Here is a 27980-nt window from a genome sequence, read left to right as displayed (position 1 = left end):
ATACTCCCACTAAATTATGTTCTCTCTGAGTTATATTCTGAGCACAGCATGTGAAGCTCTAAGCCTGCCTTTCAGGTTCCCCCGGGAGAACATCAGCCCTCATACCTGAGCAAAGGCCTGTAATCTGCATCAGCATCTGCAACGACGCAGTCAGCATCGAGTTGTAGGTTCCTGGCCGGAATCTCCCTCTGACCTGTACTAGGACTAGGAAGTGTTTTTATAACTAACACGCAGATGTTCTAAGAAAATGTCCCTACGTAAGGATGTGTATTTTCTACGAATACTGGAGACTAAACTTCTACCACATTTACAGGCAATGTACCAGACTGTAGCCTTGACTGAAACACAGGGCGATCAAGAATGCATTATTTGAGAACACAGTGCTGAACTAAGCTAAACAGTGTGATAGAAGGAAATAAAAACAAGACCGTAAAACTGGTTATTGTAAAATGACAGTGCGAGGCTGAATAAAATGTATCTAGGGCAAAGTGCACAGCGGCCTAGTATGTTAAACTAACGTGCATGAAGCTATATTAAAAATGGCTACACTACAAGACGTGCCACACTTTTGTAAAAAGTATTGAATGTTAGCAATCTAGTTGTTAATTAGAATACTGTGGGGAGGCAGAGGTCAAGGGCAAGGACTCAGATAATTGAGGGCAGGGAGGAGGGTGCAGAGGGAACAAGTTGACCACGCTGGGGAGGCGGAAGGAGCAGTGGCATTGCAATAGACCATAGAGGGGAAGGGGGCAGGGGCAACAAATCAACCATTCAGGACAGGCAAAAGAGGCTTTGACAATATAGCAGACCATTGAGGGCAGGAGGTAGAGGCAGTGGCACTACAACCATACGTGCCAACAGGCCCGATTCAGGCAGGAGACTCCCAGCTATTTTTAAGCCCAAATGGGTATGATTTTATCTGACTCCTGCCTAAAATCTCCTCTTTTTAAATGTAGGTCAATGGAAAAATCAATTCCCGTTGGCAAGTATGGTACATTGGATCGCGGAGAGCAGTAGGAATGGGTAGGGACATGGATTCGGATGTGGGCAGGAGGGAGATGGGCAGGGGCACCAAACTGACTTTACTGGGCATGAGTCAGGGGTTGCAGCATCACAATACACCACACATGGCATGCAGGATGGCAGTGCAGCGCATCGGACCATAGAAACCAATGGGGAGGGAACAGGGCCATGCACATTCACAACTGAAAGCACAGTGGAAAGAGACATGGGCAGCAAGCTGGCCATATTGGAGAGAAGGGAGGGACAGTGGCATCATAACGGACCATGGAGGGTGTAGGGGCATGACAACAGACCAGACAGCAGGAGGGAGAAGATAGGAGCCTACACATGGTAAACAAAGGGCAGGGGGCAATGGGCAGGGTAGGAACAGCTAGCTTAGGATAAAATGCAGACAGGATGGACACTGGAAGCAAAACACACCATGGAGTGCAACAGGGAGACTATAATAGCATACACACAGACAACGGAGGGAAGGTAGGAGGGGTCTGGGGCTGCAAGATGACCACACAGGACAGGTGGGAGGGGCTGTTGCATCACAGAAGACCATGCATGGCAAGCGGGAGAGTTACTGGCAGCACAGTGGCCATGATGAGCTAGAGGGAGGGGCCTGAATACAGACGAGATGGCAGGGGGCTTCAAAATAGACCACATGGCAGGCAGGAGGAGCAGTTTTAGCACAACAGAGCATGGAGGGCAAAAAGGAGTGGCAGCAAAATGGAGGACAGGGGATAGAGAATAGGAGCGTGGAACTCTGACAGGCAGGATGGAGGTGACAGAAACATGCCACAGCCCTCTGACCATCCTAGGCAGGTGGGAGGGGCATTGGGAGCTCAACAGGACACTCAGAGTAGATGGGGCAGGCAGTGGCAGGTCCATGGAATATGTTAGTCAAAAAAGAGGGACCCGGGTCATGCACACACAAGTCGGAGGGCAGGGGAAAGGAGGGGAAGGGCAGCAAGCTATTGTCAGAGGCTAAGCAGGAGGGCAATGATGGGATGTGCCCTAAGGTAACTATTACTTGCTCCCTCGCCAACCACTGCTAATGACCCCAGATATTACTAATGACATCTTCTATGAGATATTTGCTAATATCACTTTAACATTTGCAGGAGAATTACTAATGAGAAAACTGCATGGCGAATCCAAGAGACATAGTTACCTCAGGCACAAGTTATAGTTACTTGAGTTAACTATAACTGCTGAATTTCTGTGCTTTTGTGCATGTAAAATCTGAACCCAACTATAACGTCCCTGTAACCTTTGGTTTTTAGGTGAAAATATGAGTTAGGACTTTCATGTTAGCATCCTTTGAGGCCTAGCTTGTATGTAACATGTAAGTATTACAGAAAAATCCCAGTCACAAATGACAAGTTTATTGTACAATTAAATACTGTATTGCATGCCCACATCTTGAATTAGTTGAAAATGAGTAACAGATTTAAATTGCGCTCCTCAGATGCCCCCCCCCCCCCCCACACACAAATCTAGCCACAAAAATCCTTAAGATGGCACTGCTACATTCTAACATACTCATGATATTAACCATGTTATATAATGACATGAAAAATGCAATCTGAATATAGCTTCCACTAACTGGCCATCATGGAGTCCGGTCACTGTCGTCATGCGTCATGAGAGTATCTGTGTTTGACACCCAAGATTTAATCTGAAAGTTTACAAGATGCTTTTCTAAATCCAAATACTAGATAAAAAGGATTATTCACAACATGAGACTCTAGACTGACCTCAAGTTGCAAAACTATTGTTTTAATAAACAAACCTTTCCCTTTTTCTACACGTAGGCGGCTCATATACGCAGGGTAATTCTCCTGTTTTCCAAATAGAGCCCTTTAAATTCATTATCAGTATGAACCTGAGGGATCAAAAACGTTTTGGGCAGTTTGTTTTCCAGTTTTTATTATGGTATTTTCTAATTAGACTATTTGTTGCACCAGGGCTCCTCTCTCCTATTAAGTGTTTGAAAATTATTTTCAAATTAAATGCTAATGATGAGGAAAAAATAAACCATCCAATATCTTTTTCAGAATTATTATAAATCAACAGAAAACTAATTAGCATTTTAGCAAATGTTATTAAATAGGACATAAAGAGCTGTTTTTATTTTTAAGATTCTAATGTGTGCTTGCCTAATTGTTTGAAAAACTGGAAAGTGTTGCATTTGCATCTCATTGATAATATGGACATTCATTCACAGTGCCCATTCAGACATTGCGTCTGGTCTGAGTGATGGAAATGAGGGCATTCCTGCAGCTGGTAGTAGACATGAAGGGAGAACAACAAAACGTCATTGCCGAAGGTCTGTGCGAAGCCGCTCACGTAATGAGAAGATTACTAGACCAAAACTCAGAATCCTTAATGTGAGTAGTCGCTTATTCTCTTAATGTCATGTAGTACTACCCATAGATGTCCAAATACAGTGCAAGTTTAATGTTTCTGTTTTTACTTAGTTTAACTAAGCATAGATCCTAAGTCTTTTCCCCACTACCACGCACTTCAAAGTTAAGCAGTGATGTTGTAGGTGTCCCAATGCAGGCAAGCACCTGCAATATAAAGTTCTTACATTTTATTTGAAATGTCAGCCTGTACCTGGTTTTCATACCAAGCTGTGCTTTAGCGTCATTTAAAAAGTGCAGTAGATTACTTTTTTCAATACTGCACACCTTCCTCAGAAAAGAGGGGATGTTTAACATTATTTTTGTGTATTTTTGTTTTAGTTCTTATTTGATTACAAATTTGCTGTATCTTCTTAGCTGCGAAAGAAGTTTAGCAGATTGTTTCATGTAGGTTTTGGAGGAACATCTTACAACAGACTCTAGTCCATTCTGGAGAAATACATGAGAGAGACATCAGCATTCTGATGGCGGACCTTAATGCCAAGATTTGAAGTAACAACACTGGGTTTGACAAAGTCATCGGCAACCATGGCCTCAGCAACATGAACAAGAATGAAAGGCTCGCAGATATCTGTGCCCTAAATAGACTGCTGAAAGGTGGTAGTGTATTCCCACAAAAAAGAATACACACAGCAAGGTGGGTTCCACCAGACTGTTCAACAGTGAATTAGATTGACCATGTCTTCATGGCCAAGAAGTTCCAGAGGGCCCTGCAGGCAGTTAAAGTAATGAGAGGAATGTATGTGGCGTCAGACATCACTTTGTTGTGACCAGGCTAAAGCTGAAAAAGCATGGATGGAATGGACAAACCAACACCAGCGATATAGCACCACCCTCCTCAAAGATGCTCAGAAACAGAGTGAATACTCAGTAAGTGTCAGTAACAAGTTTCTAGTCCTGCAAGAACTAGAGGAAGACAAAAACCCAGTAGAAAGCCAGTGGAAGAAGATCAAAGAAACAGTCATATCAACCTGCCAAGAGGTACTGGGTCCCAAGAAAAACCAGCAAAAAGCCTGGATCTCCACCAAGACTGTCTGCAGAATCCAAGCGAAAAAGGAAAAGAAAGCTGCAGTCAACACCAGCTGAACGAGAGCAGAAAAACCGAACGCTTAAGGCAAATACGCCAAAACTGACAAGGAACAAAGAGAAGCTTAAGAGCAAACAAGCTTAAATTTATTGATGGTTTTGCCAGAGAAGTCCAGGAAGTATCAAGCCATGGAAATTTGAAAGAACTCTACACCATAACAAGGAAATTCTATTGCAGATACAGCAAGCCAGAAAAGACCTATTATTGACTAAACTGGGATGACAGTCCTATGTAACGAAGGCCAACAACAAAGATGGGTGGAGCACTTTGAAGAACTGCTGAACCTGCCCGTGCCACAGTCTACACCAGACCTGCAGCCAGCTGACAATGACTTAACAATCAACTGCTGCAGACCACCCAAGGAAGAAATACAGCACACCATCAAACATCTGAGAAATGGGAAGCCTGACCTGACAAAATCTTTGCAGAAGCACTGAAGGCAGACTTTGAAACATCAGCAGACATGCTCTACCCTATGCTTGGAAGGATCTAGGAAGAGAAAAGATGGAATGAGGTATATCTGATCAAGAGCCCCAAAAAAGATCACCTGAATAAGTGTTCAAACTACAGAGGGATAACTCTTCTATCAACCCGAGGCAAAGTGTTCAACAGAGTCATCCTGAACAGATTGAAGCAACTGTCCAGAAGCCTTCAAAGAAGTGAGTACCAGAGTCCACCAGGGTTTTTTGCTTTCTCATTTTATCTTCCTGCTGGCCATAAACTGGATCATGAAGACATCGACAGCAAGGAGAAGTGGGATCCATTGGACGCAGCTTAACAACCTGAACTTTGCAGATGACCTGGCCCTACTTTCCTATACCCATTTGTAGATTAAAAGAGAAGACCAAGAAAATGACAGCCAAAGCAGCACAACTTAGCCTTAACATCTATAGGGGAAACCAAAGATCCTGAAGGGTAACCAGGCCAGCATATCTGCATTCACTCTTAAATGTGATACACTGTAAGATGTTGAGTCCTTCACCTACCTGGGCAGTGTCATAGACAGGCAGAGTGGCAGAGTCACCAATGTCGAAGTCAAGAATCTGCAAAGCAAGGGCTGCCTTCATTCACGTAAAGATGATCTGGAGCTCCAAAGACCTAACGCTACTACCAAGATCAGGCTTTTTAACACCAACATAACATCGGTCATTCTATATGGAGCAGAAGCTTTGAGGACAGCAGTGACTCTCACTAACAAAGTCCAAACCTTCATCAACGTCCTCTATGAGGGAAAATCTCCAAATCCGCTAGCCAAACACCAGCAGCAGCAATGACCTATGGCACCAGACTTTTCAACTTCTTGCTCTTGAAGATTTCATGAAAAGACGCTTGGGCTGGATCAGTCACACCTTCCATGAGCCTGCAGCAAACACCACCAGCAAGTCCTCACCTTAAACCCCCCCAGGGAAAAGAAAAAGAGGAAGGCCAAGAAACACCTGGCATTGAGGCTGACTGCAAGGAGATGGGTTACACCTGGCATCCAATTGAAAGAACAGCCCAGGCAGAGATGGCTGGAGAGCTCTGGCTGGTTGATCTATATCTCAGAAAGGGTAGTAGGCACGAGTAAGTAAGTAGGTTTGAGGCACTGACAGACACCTGTGGCCTCTAAAACCACCATATGCAACCTTACTTTTGGCCTAACTCCAGTAGAGTTACTATAGAGTTTCCCCTGGAGACTAAATCTACCATAATTGTATGAGGGACATCATAAGTTATCCAAAAGTGCAGCACAATTTCTTTTGCAATTTTACTTTAGTCTCATTTTGCATCTCCTGTGCTATATCTGAATGTAAAAGTTATACGAATACCTCAGTTTGCTATGGTCAGAGGGCCAGTTTTACATGGACAATAGTTTTTGGTGGCACTTATACTGTGGTACCGACTTCCAACCTGTGAGATCTGCACTGCTGGTTCTGTCCCTGTTCAGCTGTACCCCCATTGTTGCCCTAGTTGGAGAAGCCAGACGTGTGTCTTGAAGCATGATGAGTTGTTAGTAGGGACATAGCTCAACCCTTTTTCAAAGTACAAGCCTTTCCATTCACATTTCAAAAGAGAAAGGAACTATAAGGAAAAGGTAAATTACACAGTAGTGTAAAGGAGTTCCAGCATTTTTGTGGATCTCACTATTTCACTTGCTTGCTAGAATACTATGACTATAAATCAGTAAATAGTGGAGGGAAGACGTGAAATCCCTTACCATCTGAAATACCTTCTCCTTGAACCCACTGGAGCCATTTTATCATTCTGTGCCACCGCCATGGCTTTTACTCCATTAATTTACCCAATCAAGAGATTAGTAACTTGAATTCTTCGTCCTGGGATCTTCATGATTACCATAAACAGTTAAGTAATTTCCAGCATGTCCATATGTTGCACAGAACCCTCCAAAAAGTCAATTGCAGGTAAGAGTTTACCAATTTTAGACTGTTTCCAATTCTGAAAATACCTTCCTGAAAACTGCATTGCATGGCTTATAACACAAACTGCTGCCTACATGTCTAGGTAATAATGAACAGTGCTTCTGGATAGGCATTACACTATGAAAGTGAAGTTGCATTCTGTCTCTTTAGGGCTTCTCATGAAATCAGTTTTTTTCCGGCTCTTGTGAACTGTCACTGCTTATTCCACCAATGCCCGCAGTAAAGTTTCAGTTGGTCACTCTAGGCAAAAACTTCCATACTTCTAAAGAGGTGGATCTAGTTTGTGCCCCACACACTGGAAACAGGATGTAATCATGATCTCTTCTGGTTCAGAATAAAAGTCTGAAGAGTAGTCATGGATCTGTATGGCAAACAGATTGATCAAAAAGGAAGCATTTTGCATGTTACCCTTCATCAGATTTTCCCCTCACCTTTGGTAAGGGTACTGGATGTACACTGTAGATCTGGGAGCACCTACTTCCATATTCTGAAAAGCACAAGGAACTACCTGAGGTTCATAGTAGGACCATCGCAGTACCAATATTTGGTGTTTATTTTCGATTTGCAGTTCGCTCCACTGAGCTTTTTTGAAGTGCATGGTATTAGTTTGAGCCCACTTTCGATGTCAAAAAAATACATATACCTTTACCTAGAAGATTGGCTGGTAAAGATTCACAAAAAGTAGATCAGGACTTTCAAACAACAAAGTCGCTGTTAGTTTGTCTACTTAATAATGTTTCATCATCCACTTAAATACTATCTTATCTGGGGCAGTGCTCAGCACAGTGAAAGGAAAAGTGTATCTTTTGGAGTAGAGAGGGTTATCTAATCCTGAAAACATCCAATCTGACAGCCTAACAAATCTCCCCCCTCCTAGGGTCCATTGCCTCCTACATTTCCATTGCCTCGAATGTGAAGCTACATAAAAACCTCTCTTGCTGTTTGTACAGAACAGTTAATACTGCAGAATCTTGCCTGTCAACGACTTAAACACGTTCTTTCGTGGTGATGATAGAGAGCGTGTTTATTCCAAGGATTCCCTTTCCAGAATAAACATCTAACTCAAATGATTGTGAGAGATGCATTGCTGTCAGTATGGTGAGCTCCACTGTGCAAGGCCATTGGTCAGAGAAGGAGCGCTCCGAATCACATCATTTACATGTAACACAGGGCATTCGTCCTAGCACTCAAAGCCTGCCTACTGCCTCTGAGGAGTAGAAAGATTTTTATTCATATTATAAGCTGACAAATCAACCACCAATTACTGCCTGAACAAGCGAGTGAGCACAAGATCAGCACTTTTATAAATTGAATCACAGAAGATATAGTCATAGGCCTTATCCAGGATTCAGTGAGTACACGCCTGCCAGGCTTTCTAAACCTAGAAGTGGATAGTCTAAGCCGCTTCTATGAGAAAAATGACAAACTGGCAACAGCAGAGTTCATCAGACCTTTTCCGATTGGAGGAATCCAGTGGTAGTTCTCTTCAGCACTATGTCAAAACTAAAAAGGCCAAGACTTCATGTCCAGAATACCAGAGCAAGCTAAGGCACTGCTGGTTTACGGATTTGTTACAAATGTCGTGCAATCAAGGCAAGAATTTCCAAGCTGTTTAACCAGATAAGTTTGTTACTTCACCTGAATCTGAGATCCTTAATTTGCCATCATGTCTCCTAGGTCCTTAAACTATGGACATCTAAATCCCCCCAGTCCTGCATGGATATTCTATAGAAATCCAAGTGTTTTTCGACTATGGCTTGCTATTCTTTAAATGGAAGAGGTTTGGTTTATGGCACCAATTGAATGGTTACAATCCTTTCAACATCCAGGTGACTGTCATTCTTCCATACTGATTATATCTGTTTAAGTCAAAGCTGCAATTCTTCTCCATGTTGCTACTATTTCAGCTTGCAAAAAATGATGAACTTGTGTATCTTTTTTCAAAATCTGTCATTAAAGACTTTAGGAGGCCTGAAAAGCGTCTTTCCTCAATATTTCTCCTCCTTGGGATTCTCCTCACTTTGGTTTTATCAAAATGAATGCAACATCTTTCTTGGAAGACTGCCTTCCTAGTAGCTTTCACCTCAGTTAAGCCTTATGCAGTATGTCAGACTACAGTCCTATCCACCAAGGTCTGACCACTTCAAAAACGTCCAATTGTTGTTTGATCATAGCCCACACATCCCTATGTTATCAAATGATGTATAAACTTTACCAAGGAGTGCCAAAGCCCATTTCACTAGAAGACAAATAGCTACCACAACCTGGCTGAGAAACATTTATATTTCAGAAATACGTAAAGCAGCTTCTTGGAAAACAATCCACACCATTGTGAGGCCCTATTGCTTCGATTCTGAAACATAGCTGAGTTAAGTCGTGTTGAAGGTTTCATTAGCTTATTACGTTGGGTATCCCCACATATATCTGTTTGCAAGTTAATTCATTTTCAAATATGTTTTTGCAGATTTAGGTGCATCATTTGCCCTGTCTTGATGAAAGCTCTCTCTAAGTCGCATACAAACTAGGGATCGAAACATCAACATATTCTAATAAATGGACTGCCCTGTGATTAATTATAACAATTAGGAGGAATTTAGAAAAATGAATTTGCCTGTGTAGCACAGTGATTTTAGAGTCAGTCAAGTGCAACTGAGTAAATGGTGATTACTGTTATTCAAGCTCCTCCTAATAGGTGAACGTAAGGATAAACATGGTGAAAATGCGCTACCGTTTAGGTCTTGCTATTTTAGAATTTCTTGTCTTCCTACTTATCATTCTCAGTAGGCCACTTTTGTTACATCATGTTGTTCTGTCATATCTTTTTGTGGTACCAAGATTTAACCCAGGTTTTTATTACGTCCCCACCCCTTAGATGTTACAAAAGATATTGCATTTGTCACTAAATCAATGGTTGCTTGCAGGTTTCAAATAAAGGAGACCGTGTAGTTGAATGTCAGCTGGAGACACACAATCGAAAAATGGTGACCTTCAGATTTGACCTAGATGGAGATAACCCAGAGGAGATTGCAACGATTATGGTAAATCCACTTTTATATAATCTTTAGAAACGGGTGAATCCAATAGTCTGACTGTAACTATTCAATACATTGATCAGCAAACACATTGATTCTCGTCTCCATCACATACTCATGTGAGTCCTGGAAACGTTTGTGGAACCAGGTGTTTTCAAGGTATACATTTGACGCACTGAAAGGCAGCCATGTGTTAACTTAGCTATTCTGTGTCTCCGGCTAAACATTTTGACTTTTCAATGTGTCTTGCCTCATTAGTTTGTATTTCCTTCCTCATCATAGTAGGACAGTAACAGATATTTTATGTTACTTGAGATTTGTAAAGTACAGCAGTAAGCACACACATACGGACACATTTAGAATAAGTGCTTATTTTGTTTTTAATATGATCTTTATTGACTTTAAAAAAAAAAAAGACCAATGCAAAACTACATTACACCGTCTTACAATCTAGGTGCTAATAGGAGAAAACGCATCACAAAAAGATCACATTTGCTGGTTCTTAAACATAAATAACATCTCCTCTAACACACATAATTTCCCCATCCTCCCCCCAGCTCTTGTGTCAGCTATCCATGAGGAAACTTTAAGAAGCGTAATTATCAGTTGATGTGTGTGACAGTTGCAGTATAGTATGATCTATATCTCAGCTACGCACTCCATCAGTTGTATGGATTTCAGAGGGAGGTTCTATAAGGGTATTGAGCTCTGAGATCATACTCTACTTTATCATCCGTATGGACATGCTTCATTCAGACCTCTTCAGCCACAGCCCATTCGGTAACACCTTGTAGCTATTCTGCAAATCTGGGGGGCCATTTTATTGCTATTTGATGTTTTGCTGGCGTGAGAGCCAGTAGAACAAACTATCTGCTTATCTTTTTATTAGGAGGGAAGGGGATAAGGCCTGATATAAGTTGATGCATATTTAAGTGTATTTGCCATCCGGAGGCTCTATTACGGGCCTCCAGGATCGAGCTCCATTATGTTGATAGAACTGTACATTCCCATATCATGTGTATGAAATCTGCTCTCGGACCACCACATCGGGGTCATGTGCTGGGGCACATAGGGTAAATTGCTTGTAAGGTCCTCGATGAAAGGTAAGTTTGAATGAAATTGTATTAGTTTAAAGTGTGCATTGGATCCAGCTAGATGGTAACCCATTGTGATTACCGGTCCAGCCTTTCGTTAACAGTGGCTCCGGCATTAAATCTTCTCATTTAGACCGGATCAGTAGAAGCGTCTTTGGTATGTGAGACTAGCCACTGTCCCTCGCGATTGCCAAAAGCATAGTTAATGTGCCGCAACAAGGTGGGGCGTCTGGGAACGTAGGCCATATCTCCCTTGCCATGGCAGAGACTTTCCTAAATTGTAGGATTTCGCTGGAGACCAACTTATGTCTCAACCGTATCGGCTATTGGTATGAAGCATCTCTCTGGGTACAAGTCCCCCAGAGTAGTGCAACCTCCATCTGTTGGTAGACCTGGATTCTGCTATTTTGCAAAAGGGTTGCAGAATCCAGAGGGGTAGGTCCGATGCATAAGGTGTCCAGCTGATCGCTTTCCTAACTATTCCCTTCCAAATGTCTGCAACCTGTCTGATCAAATCAGGTGTGTTGGGGGCGGGGGGAATGGGGGCTCGAACTGCTCATCAGTAACACAGGAAGCTCCCCATCTGCATGTGAGCCCCTTAAAAGGGTTTTTTCCCTAGGAATGCACAGCCATATAATATAGCTCCATGTTTGGAACCTCTATACCCCCCTCAAACCCACGTCCGTTTTAGCATGGAGACCCACTCGTCAGTGTTTGTACCCCCCATAGTAAGTCAACAATGAGGCTATCAGTCATTTTAAAATACTATCTGGGATGACATAGAATGTGCTTTTGAGTACATAGAGACATTGAGGAAGTAGTATCATTTTTGCAACTGCACTTCTCCCCATGAGGGATAATGGTAAGTCTCTTCAGAACCTCATGGAGGCACGCAGCCCCTGTGGTTACACTTACCCTGCCTTTGTTGAGGTCCAAAAAGGTTTTCTCAGTGGGCGCCAAGCAAATCCCTAGGTAGGGAGCATCATTCAGGTCCCAGGGAAATTCCAACAACAGCAGAGTATCACACAGTGTCTCAGTCAAAGACTCCAGAGGGTTAAGTTTGGATTTAGAAGGATTCATCTTCAATCGAGAAATCTCCCGGAATTCCTGCATTACATTCATGTGTGTGGGTACAGAATAGGTTTGGACAATTGAGGTATATCAGGGCGTCATCAGCATATAGGAAGGCCACATGGGTGGTCTCCCCTATTGTGATTCCCCAGGGACTCATTGTCTGAGGAAGCCTCTCCGCCAGAGGCTCCATCGCTAGCACAAATCAGAGCGGCAAGAGAGGGCATTCCTGTTGTGTCCCCCTTTAGAGGGTGAACAAATCTGATACCTCCCTACCTGTTCGCACTCGGGCCCACGGTGCTGTATATTGTAACTGAACCCACTGGATACATTTTTAACCTATCCCAAATTTCTTCAGAATGTGCCATATGTACGACCAGTTCAAGTCTTCGAATGCTTGTTCGACATTTAAAAGCGATTGGGCAATGGCATCATCAAGGTGATAGATCTGGACAAGCAGTCATAAGTTATGTAATGTATCTCTCTTAAGGATAAACCCAGACTGGTCGGAATGTATTAGGAAGGAAAGGCCCGGAAGAAGGCGTACTGCTAGTACACTGCTCAGCAGCATGACATCAGAGTTTGAAAGAGACAGGCCCATACATTGAGTGCACTGTGATATTTGCCCAGTGAGTGGACCATTACTGAGGGCTTCTCGCAGTGTGGGAGGAAGGCTGCCCCGCTGGAGTGACTCCTCATAGACTTCCAGCAGTTTATCCACCAAAGTGTGTGCATATCCACGATAAAAATCCACAGAAAGGTCATTGCTCCTTGGTGTTTTAGATATATTTAAGGCTCGGATCGCAGCCAAGATCTACTCCATGGCATCCCGGGTGTTGGGGGGTAATATTAGGAAGAGGCACCTACAATGATATAACTTGAATGGATTGGTGTGTGGTATGCATAACTGACACTGAGATGAGAGCGGAAAACCTTGTTTATTGCCTGCTGACTAAGTGTCCGGTTTGGTCTATCATAGTGAGGATAAGGGTTCTGTATTCCCCCCGTTTGACCAGTCCGGCCAACATGGCTCCAGTCTTATCTCCCTCTTCATGAAGGCACTGATGGTACGCCGTATATGTGTGCTTTTCTAATCTACACCAGTCGTCTAATAAGGATTTATGGGTATCACTCCATCCCCTAGTCATTCAGGGTGTGCAGGTAGGTATTTTTCTGTGGCCCCCAGAGCACGCCCACGGACCTGAATGTCTCAAGTTGTTGTCAGACCCCCCTAGGTCGTCTTGAGGCAAACCCCACAGAGGACGGACTTCGCTTCCCAATCCATAGCCTTACTATTCGAGGTACCCCCAGTTTTCCTGAAGATAGTGTGTTAGTGTGCTTTCAACTGTGTGTTCAAATTGTGTGTCCAACAACTCCTCCGCATGCATGCGCCGGAGTGGGATCAGGGGCCTCCCATTACCTTTCCCCAGAGTTAAAATCCTGGGAGAGTGGGCCGATTGCCACACTAGCAGATAGGCAATACTTGGATTCCTGAGGGGCTAGGACACCGGAAAATAGCCTAACCTGCTATGGGTACTGGTAGCTTGAGTGTAACAGAAGAACTGCTGAGTCTGTAGATGTTGGGCCTGCCAGACGTCACTGAGGTGTAGTTCGTGCAGCATATTCCTTAGTGTTTCTGTCATAAGGGGCTTAGTATGCTGTCAGGGTGGGTTCCTGTCCACTTTGTCTTTTCAAGCACAATTACAGTCTCCTGACATAATTATATCAGCTGCAAGGAAGGGGCCTGCGGCCCGAGCCACGGTAGTGTAAAAGGCAGGACATTCGATATTAGGTGCATACACATTAATCAAACAAATCTTATGTCCATCCAACAACCCATATAGGACTATTTACCAGCCATCAGGATCCAGGACGTGGTCCTGGTGAACAAAGGGGGACCCCTAGAGCCACCCAGCTTTAGTACCTCTCTGGTGTATCCAGGGTAGAAGGTGGCATATATCTGTCCTGTCCAACGCTTTTAGGGAGATCAAATAGTCACCCCAGATATGTGTCTCTTATTGAAATGTAATGGAGGTCTTATAACGTTTAAGTTAGGCATGCACTCGTCTACATTTTTCCAGCTGGGCATTACTGCAGACATTTCATGTCGTATGTTTAGTTGCCTGGTCCATCAGCACCCAGTTTTAGTAGTCGTCCCTCTCCTCCCCTCCCGCTCCTCTCCCCCCAAAATCTCTTAACAAGAACAGCCATGCCTCCAACATCTCCCCAGTTTGCTGATTAAGAAGCTGCAGTTGGATCCGCCATATGCAAGACCAATAAACAATACCCCAATACATCAACTCTTTGAACAGAGAACAGACAGCCAACTCTCCCTGATCCCTTGGGCAGCTCTGCCATAACCTTCACCCAGCTCCATGCTGGCTGAAGGCCTGCCCCTGCCACCTCATTAGGGTGGGGGTATCCAGCCAATCACTGGCCTCTGTGGAGCTAAAAAAGAGTAAGACTGAAACTTCATGTTGCATTCTGAGCTTCTCAGGAAAAAGTAAGTTATATTTCAAATTTATCTCTCATTAACTTTTTTTTAACATCCAGGAAACTCTTTATCCTGGTGGTGGGGGGGGGAGGGGAGGCAAGTTTAGTCCAGAAATATAGATATTGGTCTTCCTTGAAACAACAAAGAACCCTGCTCTCTGACCTACTGAAGAATGGTGTCACAATCGTGGAAATTAAAAAGGCAGCCACTGATGGCCCTCAAAGGAACCTCAGATTTTGTCGTGGGGGAGGGGGAACTAATGCTCTGTGGGCCCGTTCGATAGTGAAGAACTTGAAGGGATGTGGTTATCCAGTCCTCCAGGAACAGCTCAGTAGATTGTCCCTCCGTCCTCTCCAGAAAACCAACAAAGCAGAAGCTGTTCCTCCAGGAGCACCCCTCAGAGTCCTCTAGGTGCTCATCTAGGCATGCTGTCAATTTTTGAAGGTCGGAGACGGTGGTATGTAAGCTGCGGACCTCTTGTTGTAGGGGTTCCACATTTCGTTTTGCTATATGAAGACTGTCAGACACTTTACCTATGTCTGTGTGGAGTAGGTTTACATCACTAGTGACCGTGTCAATCCTATTGACCACTTTCGCTTTGAATTCCTCGATCCACCACCATGAGGTCTGTCATCAACGGGGTAGTCTCACTAGACCCATCCCCATTCCAGTAGGGTACTTCCCTACTCACCTGGCATAGGAGGTGGCAATGAATGAGTATAATTGACAGTTTTGTTTGCATGTGCAGTCTTGGAGCTTTTATCCTTCACTATAGTGGCTAGAGGTGTCACTAACTCCAGGGCTCCAAGCTCCATTGCGGCGAATGGAACCGCTTGGCCCTTGGCCACTCCTCCACCTCTGCAATGCAGTCTGGGGGCGGCCGTTGTCTGAAGGGCTCCCCGGTGTCCTCAATTTTATGGGATCCTGAAGGTTGCTGCGCCGTTGGGCACAATTTAAGATACGCTTCCCAATAGAGACACAAGGCTGCTGACGGTCCATAAATCTTCAGTGTCTCCTCCAACGGCTGCTATCCCACTTTGCCCTCATTGCCGATAAGTCACATAGAGGCCCGGTTGCCACAAGTGAATAATCAGAAGGCTTCAAAACAGGTGCCCGGCACCAATTTAGGGCAGATAAGGGGTGGGGGACGGAGGGATGGGGTGGCCGCATGAAAATAGGATTAATGCAGGATTTTAAATTACTTGAGACAATGCTCAGCGAGAGAAGTCTATTCAGTCATCTTGCCTGGCCCACGCCCTCATGAATAAATGCTTAAGATTGTAAAATTACATGTCATGTTATTTCCTAACAGTCCATTGCCAAACTTGCTTTCCGAGACCAGTGGCTAAACATGTGTTTCCTACAGCTATGTGTACATTTCGTAGGAAATTGTCAATTTTTGTGTTGCAATGTGTATGTTTTTGCACTGTTCATTCCAGAGGTGTTTCTGTCTTCAAGCAACTACAACTCTGTGGGCTTGCAGAAATGTTAACATAAATAGCTAATTGATTTATTCAGTTGTTGCCTTCTCTAAGTCACCGTTCACCAGCAGCTTTGAATATACATGGAAGCTTAATATCTCTGTCTGAGGTTACCAATCAGAGTGCCTCTATCTAGATCACAATCACCTGTGTGGTCTGCTTGACTGCGCATTTGGGCATATATCTGTAAATCTCTCTCTTTAACACTTCTTATTACCTCAACCAGATGTTATAAGTGAAAGCTCTCAGTGAACCGGTCTTTCCTTAGTGTTTGAGTGTAAACTCCAATATGTCTGTCTCACTGGTCACTTTAAGATTTTGAAGTTTGTTGTAGTTAACGCTCTGCAGTGCTGCTGTGTGTAATTATCAGTCCTTGACTTATGCCCCCTTCTCTCCCCAAAAAAAGAAATAACTAGTGGAAGCTAGGGACCTCAACCTAAGCAATTGTTACAATATAAACCTCATAAAAATACAGAATCCAGTATAGAGGAAGCAGATACACAAATGATGAATTATTTTATGTTATTCACAAATTTGAAATACAAAAATACAATTTGACAGAAAACGTTGGACCTGAAATCTGGCATATTGTTTTGCCATTTTTGCTCCTAATACATGCTCTTTTTCTCTGTACATATCAGTGCTTGAGGTAATGACACCAATTTCCCAGTGAAGACTTTTATACACACACCCTCCTTCTCTCTGTTTCTTTCTCTTTCTGTCTTTATTGAGCTATTTTATTTTTATTAGCTGTTGTGAACACCTAAGTAGGCATCACAGTCCCTAGGTTAAGAACCGTTTGTCACCCACTTTCAAAAACCCTCTTCCACACTTATTTTTCTCAAAACATTTTCCAGTTAGTTCTGTAAAGCATTTTCTCCCCATTCGTTGTGACGCCGCTCACATGGTGGTTTGTGCTGGACCTGTTCTATCAAGCATGTTTCTGTTAGTGTGGATTTGGAGTCCTTTAATAACAACCCAGTTTAGTCTGATTCTGATGATGATTGTAATATTGCTTTAAACCTGTTCTCTATAACGCTTGTAATATTTGCATCTGTGTTTGAGTGCTATTGACCTATTCTATGTGCATTGCATTTAGCTGTTTCTTTTTTACATATTCATCTGCTTTCTGAATTCATGTTGTGGGTGTGACTTCCTCACCCCTCTATTCAGATGAATGTGTTGAATAGTTCCATCATGTACTGCACTAGTAAGTCCATGAATGTTTTAAAACAAGTTTTATCAAGTATCCATCTAGTCCAATATATTTGTTTGGTTTTAATCCCTTAACTGCTCATTTGAGTTTCTTTTGGTATTTCCAACTCTCAATTGACTGTTTAGGCAACTTTAAGGCTCCTAGCTGTTTCATGACTCTCACTTATATATATATATTATATCTATGTCTCTCTCTCTCTCTCTCTCTCTCTCTCTCTCTCTCTCTCTCTCTCTCTCTCTCTCTCTCTCTCTCTCTCTCTCTCTCTCTCTCTCTCTCTCTCTCTCTCTCTCTCTCTCTCTCTCTCTCTCTCTCTCTCTCTCATGTAGCACTTCACAGCTCGAATTCTGCTTTATTAGTTTTTGGCATACAGCAACCCATTGTTTGTTCATGTTCCTCAGCATTTTTTCTGTTTGTAATGTGATTCTTTTCTTCCACTTAAGCAAGTTCCATATTTATTTTGACTTCCAAAAATGTTTTTACAGTGGCTACAGAAGTCCACTTAACCATATTTTGACCACATCCTGGTTTATCAATGCCCTTTCCACCTTTTTACTCGCACAACATTGTGATGGTGTCCCTGATTTTCTGCACATGTTCTCGTAACAGCTCTTCACGCCTTCAAAGTGCCAATTAAATATGTCCCAGTGTATGTTCCCAACTTCTCACGCCAGCTCTGTATTGGTGTGGTCAGAAAAAGTATGTTTACCTTTATTACTTCTCCTACTTCTGTCAGAGTATCCAGTACAACAAAATAATCTTGCCCGGTTTTTGCCAGTTGACAAGTGGAAGAAACACATATCCTGTTTCTTCTCCATAGTATGGTCTGCAGTTCTCCATTAGACCCATCTCTCATTGTCCCTTTTAGTTGCCCCCTAGCTGCTTTAGGACAAATGTATTCTTCTGATGTATACATTTTCCTGCAAATATGTCACCTAAAGAATGTTTTCCCAGGTGTGTCAATGGTCCAAAAAACTTTCTTTTCAGCATTAACTCTCGCAGACCCTGCAAAGTGATTTCATGGGTTTTCAGCCACTACTCTACACTCTGGCCAGAACACCAAAATATACATAAGTAGCAGTGCACCATCCAACAGTAAGAATACAAAAGTCCAATCAAAGTATCCACTGTTCCACATCTTCTTTTATTTATTTTCTAAGAACGTCACATGGTTTCAAAATTCCAAACATTTCAGCCGAAGAGACAGCCAACGTGTTTCGTTTACCACTGTAAACTTCTGAAGGGCTGTGATATGACAACACATACATAAATAGTGTGCACAATGGCCAAAAAAGTTAAACATACATTACACCAAAAACATGTTAAAAAAAACTCCTGTTTGTATCCAACAAAGAATACAACACAAGCATGATATAAGTATCACTGTGGCACAAATTCAAAGTGTGAAAAACACAAATCCTATTCCATCACATTAAACCAAATCAAAATGTTATCTCAATACGACAGATGGGAAAGAGAAACCTGAGATGTACAATAATCTCCAGTTGTATTACAAAATGTGCAGTCATTTACAAAATATACATGAATCAAAATATATGAAAAAAGAAAAAAGACCCAAATCAATGAAAGAGATAAAAGGGGGTTTACCAAATTTTTACCAATCATACAAGTAATCCTATGCATCCATACTACATTCCTTAACTAATGTTTACAATATCCAGTTATACATATAATTTGAAGTAAGTATAGCCAATGTGTCAAAAAAAGATTTCCATCAATTTGTGTCCCCATGCGCAGGTTTTTCATTAGTATACTGGGTCCCAGTTTTATTTTCAGCACCTGATCCTTTATATTTCGGACCAGGCCGCCCCAATGAAAAGCACCTGACAAAGTGATATAAATCCTGTATAAATACACTGAAAAGTGTCTTATAAGAAAAATTCCAAAAACGAATGAAAGAGCGGGAATGGAAAACGAGAAGGTCGGGCGGGGGAGGAGAATATTACCAAAAACTGCTACTAACAGAGCACATTACGTTAAAACACACATTACTTTCCTAAAATAAACGTGAAAACATTGTTTGCTTGTATACTCTTTTGAGTGTATTTCTGCAGCATTTGTATTATTTAGTCGGGTGCTTCCCTGGTCTGAAATATATAAGATCGGTGTTTGAAATAAAACTGGGACCCCCCATATACAAATGAAAAACCTACTCGTGGGGGCACATACGTTGATGGAAATCATTTTATGGCATATTGGCGATACTTGCTTCGAATGGTATTCATAACTAATTATTTTAAACATTAGTGTAGGAATGTAGTATGGATACATAGGATTACTTGTGTGTATGCTAAAGATTTATTATAAACCCCTTTTTTTCCTTTATGGATTTGGTTCTCTTTTTTTTTTTTTTTTTTTCATATAAATTGATTTGTGTATATTTTGTAAATTATTGCACATTTGTAATACCGTTGGAGATTATTTGTACATCTCATGTTTCTCTTCTTTCCCTTCTGTCTTTTTGAGGAAGAATCATTTTGATTTGCATCAATGGTTTGGAATACAATTTGTGTTGTTCACACTTTGAATTTGCACAATAATGATACATAAATAGGCATCAGGCTTGTGTGGTATTCTTTGTCAAACACAAACTTGTGTTTTTAACATGTTTTTGAAGATTTTTTGTGTTATGTGTGTCACTTTGTTGGGTATTGTTCACACTATTTATGTGTGTGTTATATTACAGCCCTTAAGAAGTTTACAGTGGTAAACAAAACTCGTTGGCTCTGTATTTAGCTGTAACATTTAGAATTTGAAACCATGTGACATTCTTTGAAAAGAAATAAAGAAGATATGAAACAGTGAATACCTTAATTGGATTTTTATGTTCTTACTTTTGGATGGTGAATCACTATATATGTTTGACTTGCACACTTTTGAGCAGCGATTGTTTATAGTATGTGCGCATCATCTTTTGCATCTGTTGTTATTGGGACAAAGGGGAGGGGCTGCTCATTTAGGCTTGCTGCTCCTCACTTGTGTTTGGAATAACACCAAGATATATTAGGTGCCATTGCACTAACTTCAGTTACTGTTTTTCTGCACCTCATCAACACATCCTATTTAGTGTTTCAGGGACTACATCTAGGTAAACCATAAAAGTTTCAGTATTCAAGTCCTGACATACTTGCCACAAGTTGATGCCTCTATCAGAGCCATATGTCAGCTGCATGAATTGCCTTGGCTAGTATCACAACTACATGGCATGGAACTTGAAGGGCCAAAAGAAATTCAAGGAAGAATTTTCTGCAAAGGCTTGATGGACAGAGCAAAGCATACAGCGTCCCCTGCAGAAAAGCCCACTCATAGAGAACAGTCTTTTAAGAGGGCCTTCCAAGCAAGAAACATACACAGTGCCATGGGAAAGAAAGTTCCAAGGACCTTTCAGTGCCAAGGTGCCAGAACCTTCCTCATTGTCTGAACTGATTCTAAAACTGCCAAAGATCTAGCCAGAATGTCTTGCTCCGATAGCTGACCCCACACAAGCTCCGTCATGACAGTGTTTGATACATATAGGGTGACTCTAGTTCCCTATGTTCCAGTCACCGGTGCCAGACTGGTCCCTTCATGCTTGGTCATCCAGTGACTCCACCCTCAGCACCTCCTATTTTTGTGACTGCAAAAGTGCCCATAAATGGGCTACCTTGGTGTCACCCCATCTGCCCTGTGCCTTTAACAATCCCAAGCCAATCAGACCACCATGCTTGGAATTGCTATCTGCGCTGACCTGAAAGTAGGCTGAAAAAATAAATAATCTGAGGGGCACAAGAGAAGGTCACAACTTAGCTGATATGAATTATCTTTATAGGGCCCAGACATATACCCAGGTTAAGGATTTATTTGTCCCTGTGGCCATAAACATTGTTTTATGTTCAAACACAATATGCTAATTGTGAGACTGGCAATCTGCTGTGTTCTTCTTTCTGTTGATTGGGAGGTGGTCACGAATGACTGCTAGGTTATCTAGTTTAACTCCAAGGGCTCTCCTTACCACCTTGCCGTGAAGGAATTTCTTCGTCACGTCTCAGGGAGCTCCATTCACATCCCTTTGGCCAGCACCACCACAGTCCATTTCATCAAGAGACATGAGGTCATGGACCTTATGTTGTAAGGCGGTTCTCCTGTGGAAGTAGGCTAAGCAACTGTGGCAGCCTATGGAGGCATGCTCCCTCAATGAGTGGGTGCTTGGTTGCCTCTCGTTAAAGGACTGAGTCGGAACTATACCCTGCAGTGGCAGAGGTGGCCTTTTCCAGATTGATTCGTCCATCCCTGAGACTCTTTGCCATGACTCCAAACAGATGTGTGTTCGGTTTTGTGTTATACACTTCTCTCTGAGTAATTTCCAGGGAAATGCATGCATGGTCTCGGCCTGCTGCATGCATTCCTTCTGCTACAACGTCTGCCAAAAGCCTTACTATAGAGGTATGGAAATATAAAGCAAAGCAGATCCTGATTGCCCAACACTGGGCAAGGAGAATCTGGTACGCTGCTCTTTTTGTACAGCATTCTGCCACCTCTTTCTCTCCTGAGCATGGTGGACCTGCTCTCACAGCAGGATGGTCGGGTCCTGATCTCCAAATCTCTAATGGTGCCACTGCATACATGGAGATTGAGCAGTGCCAATTATTTTCCTTCCCTGATGAACTTGTAAACCTCATAACTGCAAAAAAAGCTAGCTACAAAATCTGTTCATGGAAGTCACTGGAACAGATTTGTGCAGTGGTCCGAGTGAGAAGGCTTGGATCCTTTTAAATCCTGATTGCACCGCAGTGGGTCACAGTCTAGTATTAGGAGTTGCCCTTCCTCTGTTTGCCTTCACGCCCCCGCCCCCATTCCCTCTTCCTTTGTAAGGCGGGCCACCTCTTGTTATTGGAGGGAATTTGCTAGGACTGACTCTCCCCAGCCTCCACATTTGTTCTTAGATATGGAGCATAACATTTTAGTATATTGGATTCATCCTCTACGCTGCTCACTGAGCTTCCACTAAATATGTGAATTACAGCCATTGGCCCACCCTATGGGGGTCATTATGACCCCAGCAGATGTCAGAACACTGGCGGTAATTCCACCGGCGTATTATGACCCTGGCGCATTTGCCACGATCATACCGCCGGTCCCACCTGGATACTGCCAATCTTCAGCCAGGCGGTAATAATCCACCAGGGCGGCGCCTGCATTGCCCATACACTTGTCATGGGCATTGCAGGGGCACCCAGGCACAGCCCTATCGCGCATTTCACTTCCCGACTTATGGGCAGTGAAATACGCGACGGGTGCTGCTGCACCCTATCGCGCATTTCACTTCCCGACTTATGGGCAGTGAAATACACGACGGGTGCTGCTGCACCCGTTGCACATCAACATTGCCGCCGGCTCTTTTACGAGCCGGCCTCACTGTTGATGTGACTTTTCCACTGGGCTAGCCAGCAGAAACACTGTTTCTGTCTGCTGGCCAGCAGAAAAGTCATAATAGGGTGCCACGCATACCGCCAACACTGGCAGTATTGTGGCACCCGTGGCTTCGGCGGTCGTTTGACAAGACCGCCAAAGTCGTAATGAGGGCCTATGTTCCTTGATGTGCTGAGAAGGCCCCTTTGTCTGACATTATTTGTAATTTGCACTTTCTTTGGCCAAATAGGAGTTTTCTGTGGGCCCTGAGAAGAGTTGCCAGTCAGATTTTTTTTTGTGTGTTGCAGTTCCTGAAGGAATTAACCCTTGTGTGTCCCCGCTGGTTCTGTTTTTTGATGGGCTGTCCATGTGGGCCCACACACAGTTATCCTTCAAGGCTCCCTACTTTAAAAGTGGTCTTCCTTGTGTGCGAGCTGCACGCCTTTTTGGTTTCTCATCCACTCACCTGGTTGTTTTTCTGACAAGTGGGGTGCTTCTTACAAGGGTATCTTTTTAGCATGGTGCAGAATTTCCTTTTCATGTTCACCAACTGACTACTCTGCTGATAATCTTCCCTTCTCCTCATCCCACCAACGAGGACCCATATGAACCGCTTGGCTTCTGCATTGACAGAGCTCTAAATTGCCTGGAATAAGAGGGGTAAAGTGGTTAACAATAGGGGAATTTCCATTTGGATTGTCTGTCCTGTGTATTAGATTGAGCAATGTTCTTGCCAAAAATGCACCTCCTGCAGCCCTCTGAGCTTATTGCATCAGACAGAAGACTGCTTCTTTGGCATTGTCAATGAGTGTTCACTTCTGCCTTGGAGCCCAAGTCCACAGGGATGGTCATTTTGCCAAGTCCATGCTGCGAAACTGGTGTAATCCTTTTCTCAGACCCACCTATTGGGGGGAACATCTTGAGTTTTAATTCCCTATGTGAGGAATTTCTGGATAGAAGAATCCATATGTAGAAAATGTTATTTGCCTTTGGTGGTGATCTTTGCAATGGACTCTCTTTCTGCACGCATCTTCCTCACCACCAGCTTACCTCCAAGTGGTTGTGTAAATTTTGATAAGACCCCAAGTTTGTTCCTTTGTAGTAAACTGTCTTTGCTCTTCCATTTTGTCAAATTTGTCTGTTACTCTTAAGATCTGGTGAAAAGAATGGGAACAGACAAATGCTTGCATGGTAGGATTTTAAATTACTCCATGACATCACATTCAGAGAAGGGTCTGGAGTGTTGTCACCTGATAGTGCTGGGGAGCTATTGAAAGTTTCTGGATCCAGACCGTTGGGTTGGAGTATCTGCAGTTTGATAGAGGATTGACCATAAACATTCTTACTGGATGTGTCAATTTTTTAGCTACAACATACAGTATAGTGGGCAGTGACATTCTGCAACTACTTAGAAAAGTTGGCGGTGAATACAAGGGCAGCTATGAAATAGATCCAGTCATCCTCCAACTCACTAAGGTTATGAGTGAACAAACACTTCCGGTAAGGAAATGATCTGCTTATGATGAATTTGTCTGAAGCTTTTTTATATTGTCCTTTTGTTGTGCCAGGCTTTGAGGAATTATTTCCAATCCAGCTCTAGCTGAGGTTCCTCAAAGCTGTTTACCTGTCAGTGGTTAATTTGGCCTCAACACCATCGTGTGATCGCTAATACTCCTGAGGTAGTTTGGGATCTCATGAACACAAGGGTCTTGAATTATTCTCCCTATGCATTAATTTTATCCTTGTGTTTGATTATGAATCTTCCTTCAAGTAATGTAGAGCAGGTATTTTTAACTTCTACAAGTATTTTCTCGAATCCTACCACAAAGAATTTGTTGTATTCTTTGTTCAGACTCAAACAACGCGAATCCACCCATTTTTTTAATTTAGAAAGTTCCATGTATCAGTTTAAGGTCCTGTGCTAGGTTTTTGTTAAATGAAAAAGTATGTGTGTTTTTTTTACAGAACTACAAATTTTACATTTAAAAGTATGCAGTAGTTCATGGAGGTGCTACTCGCTCGCCTTGAAGTTACTTATGGGAAAATCGATGCCCTTTACAGCCCCCTAAAAAACTTACAAATTAAAAACCATATATTAAATTATATTTAACAAAAATAAAATAAGTGTATTTTAATGAGCTTTAAAAAAAAAAAGCATGCTTACCTGTGTTTTCTCTATATACACTGGAAATTTAATTTACTTCTATTCCAAGGTACTATTAGTATCTAGAAAAAACCCTCCTTGACTCGCCGGACTAAGAAACAACCTACAAATTTCCCTTCTTCAGAATCGGAACCTGATATTGCAAGTCAAGAACCCTTGTGCTAACTGGCTTATTAAAGAGATCAGGGAACCCAAACAGGTTTTTTTACGATTATTATTAACTCTGTATCAGGGAGAGAAGGTAGCTGGAGGGAGATGGAGTGGGGGTTGTCATGCAACAACAGATCGAGGAACTTTTCAATTACCTATTTTGACAGCTGAAGCTTCCTCTAGCTTAATCGGCCCGATTTCTGAAAAGGAGTTACTGGAGAGAGTAGATCATGTCATCATTGTTAAGAACCCAAGGGAGGGTGGCTTAGGCCCTGACTTTTATAAAGCTTTTTCTTCAGTTCCTTCAGATCCTTTGACTCCTGGGTGTTGAGCAAGTGTCTGAATCGTTCCAAATTGGGGGGGAGGTGGTCCCCTTATAGCTCCAGACCAAACAGGTTTTATTAGTTGATGCATTCTGTTTACAAATACTTAATTTATGGCCAAATTTATTATGTTGGTTTCAACAGATTTTGTACCGGCATCTATTGCCCTGTTGGATGCAGAGAAGGCCTTCAGTTAGCTGGAAGTGTTTTTTTCCATACTCTTGGATACATTGTTAGTTCCTATTCAGCTCACAAGTTCAATTCGAGCTCCTTTACCATGGCAGTATGGCTCAGTCAGTTAACAGCCACTCTCAGGTGGGAGAAATAGTTCTTGACCGGGATCCAGCAAGGTTGCACCCTCTTTCCGTTGTTGTTTGCCTTTTTATAGAGCTGATGGCTTAGCTGTTTTGCCAGAGTAGTCACATTTTAACAACTCTATCTGGGGTTACTAAAATAAAATTATACACAGGTGTTGTGTTGTTTTTGACCCCTACTTTGGACAATACAAATTCGGCTCTGCAAATAAAGGCTTTTACTACCTATGCAACAGATAAGATAAGCAAGACCAAGATCGAATGCCTCCTTTTAATATCTCACCAGAAGTTCTCCCTCCAGTTCTGAAAGTTAGTTCTAGACCCGGTCAAAAGAGATATTTAGGGGTACACTGTTCGAAGCAGCAAAGAAACGTTTTTGTGGATAAATACAAACCATTTAAGTGAAAGGCAGCCAACTCTTTAGAGTCTTGGAGGTCTTTGCCGCAATCTTTAATGGGAAGAAACTGGAGAGACTGAGCCAGCAATGTGTAGGTGGTTAGGGGGTATGCAATGACACTTTACAGTCAGTAGGTATTTAGGAGTCACATGTGATAAAGGCTTCTGTTCTGGGTTAGGAGGGTTAGGCATTTGGTTCGGAACTCAGGAAGTAGGTAGGACTTTCACAGTAAAATTTGAGGTTGGTGGGGGGGCTGGTAGAGTTCCTTTTTAGGAATTACGCATATTGTAGTATTTGTAGGTCGTTGAATGGTATTCACTGTCACTTTATAGGCTGTAAGTATAGAGGATTCCTCTGGGATAAAGGTTTCTAGGTTTGTGTTAGGAGAGCAGGATGTCCAGTTTAGAAGTCAGTATATTGGTGGCTCCTTTATAGAAGACTGCGCACAGCGCTTTACTGGTAAGGTTGAATTGGAGAGAGAAAGAGAGGGGTTGTTAGATTTGTTTTTAAAGAATTCATGTTTTGAATGAAGGGTATTAAAGAGAAATTGCATTATTGTGTTTTACTGTGTCATCTTTTCAAATACGTTTCTTTTAAATCCTAAAACAAAAGCTTAACAATGTGTTCCCCATAACCTAATAATGGGTTATCTTGCTGACTTTACTAATTCGAAGTAGTAGTTTTATTACACATTGTATTGCTTTTCAGAACATATTAGCATTTCTATCGATCAAAACAATTGTACTTATGATCAGGCTCTGCATAGTAATTACTGTTTATGTAATGTATACTTATCTTATATCCCCAGGTGCAAAACGAATTTATACTGGCTTCTGAGAGAGATTCGTTTGTGGAGCAGGTGAGAGACATAATTGAGAAAGCAGATGAAATGTTGAGTGAAGATGGCAGTGTTGATCCAGAAGGAGATCAGGGCTTGGAGAATATACAGACAAGGGATGACGCCTATTACCCAGAGTCTGAGGTATTAATACAATAACACTGCTGCTCAATTTGTCAAGTTTAGAAAGACTACATCATTCCATGTTGACAATATATTTTTTGATTTTTGGAATTTTAGAAACTGGATGGTGATTTCAGTTTGCAAGATACTGTATCTTTTCTACCGCAACATATGGGTAAGGTTCATGAAGTCTACTTCGCTCATAAACGTTTAAAGAAGCTACACAAAACCACCAGTACTAGAACCAGGACACTAAATCTCATGTGTATGTAGCATATTTCCAACTGGCTAACCAACACCAAAAAAGTATGCTCTTAATTTCTTGAATATAAGACCTTGTCCATACAACCTGCAGATAGTGATTTATTTTTGCTGCTTGATGATGAGGCCCCATAAAACTCCTTACCTCACCACTGACCAATCTAGCACCTCCTGTGATATTTAACTTATCATCTAGATTGTCACATCTACTAGCACAGCACTATGCTTTTTGCATTATTTGTAACAGAAAGCACATTCAGATAGTGTACATGCAACCACACACACCCATTGTAAGACTGGATGTTAATGAAATTAACAGCAGACCTGATTGTATTCCCCCAGTCCCATAGAGGGACTGGTCAGTTTATGAAATATATCAGTGTTGGAGTAATGTAGTTACAGTGAAGTAATTAATTTCTTTCTATGAGAATAGGACCTACTGCAAACTCTGACTCTTCCCATGAGAATGCCTGTTTCCAGGTTTTCTGGGTTCTGGAGGCACTCAGCCAGGCTGGGCACATCTGCTCTTTGATGAAAGGATTTTCACTCAACTCATGTCTGTCATCTCAGGGAGAGATATTCTCTGAGCTTCATATGGGCAGTGGCAGGTTGGCTAAACAACAGACATCCACCATGCCATGAAGCAGTTATCTTATGCCCCATTTCCATTTT

General features: G+C 42.3%; 1 protein-coding gene across 6 annotated transcripts in view; it reads left to right on the top strand.

Annotated features, from left to right (window-relative positions):
• WNK1 (WNK lysine deficient protein kinase 1) overlaps window positions 1-27980 on the top strand; it is a 669373-nt gene that overhangs the window by 456405 nt on the left and 184988 nt on the right. For all 6 annotated transcript variants that reach the window (XM_069228121.1, XM_069228119.1, XM_069228120.1 and 3 more), the window contains exons 12-15: window positions 3239-3401; window positions 9866-9982; window positions 26895-27068; window positions 27165-27222. In XM_069228121.1, the coding sequence (XP_069084222.1) occupies window positions 3239-3401; window positions 9866-9982; window positions 26895-27068; window positions 27165-27222 (512 nt within the window). The remainder of the gene's footprint in view (window positions 1-3238; window positions 3402-9865; window positions 9983-26894; window positions 27069-27164; window positions 27223-27980) is intronic.

The sequence above is a fragment of the Pleurodeles waltl genome, chromosome 4_1 (assembly GCF_031143425.1).
Source record: "Pleurodeles waltl isolate 20211129_DDA chromosome 4_1, aPleWal1.hap1.20221129, whole genome shotgun sequence".
Lineage (NCBI taxonomy): Eukaryota > Metazoa > Chordata > Amphibia > Caudata > Salamandridae > Pleurodeles > Pleurodeles waltl.
The sequence above is the reverse complement of the archived record's forward strand: the minus strand, read 5'-3'. Positions and strand labels throughout refer to the sequence as shown.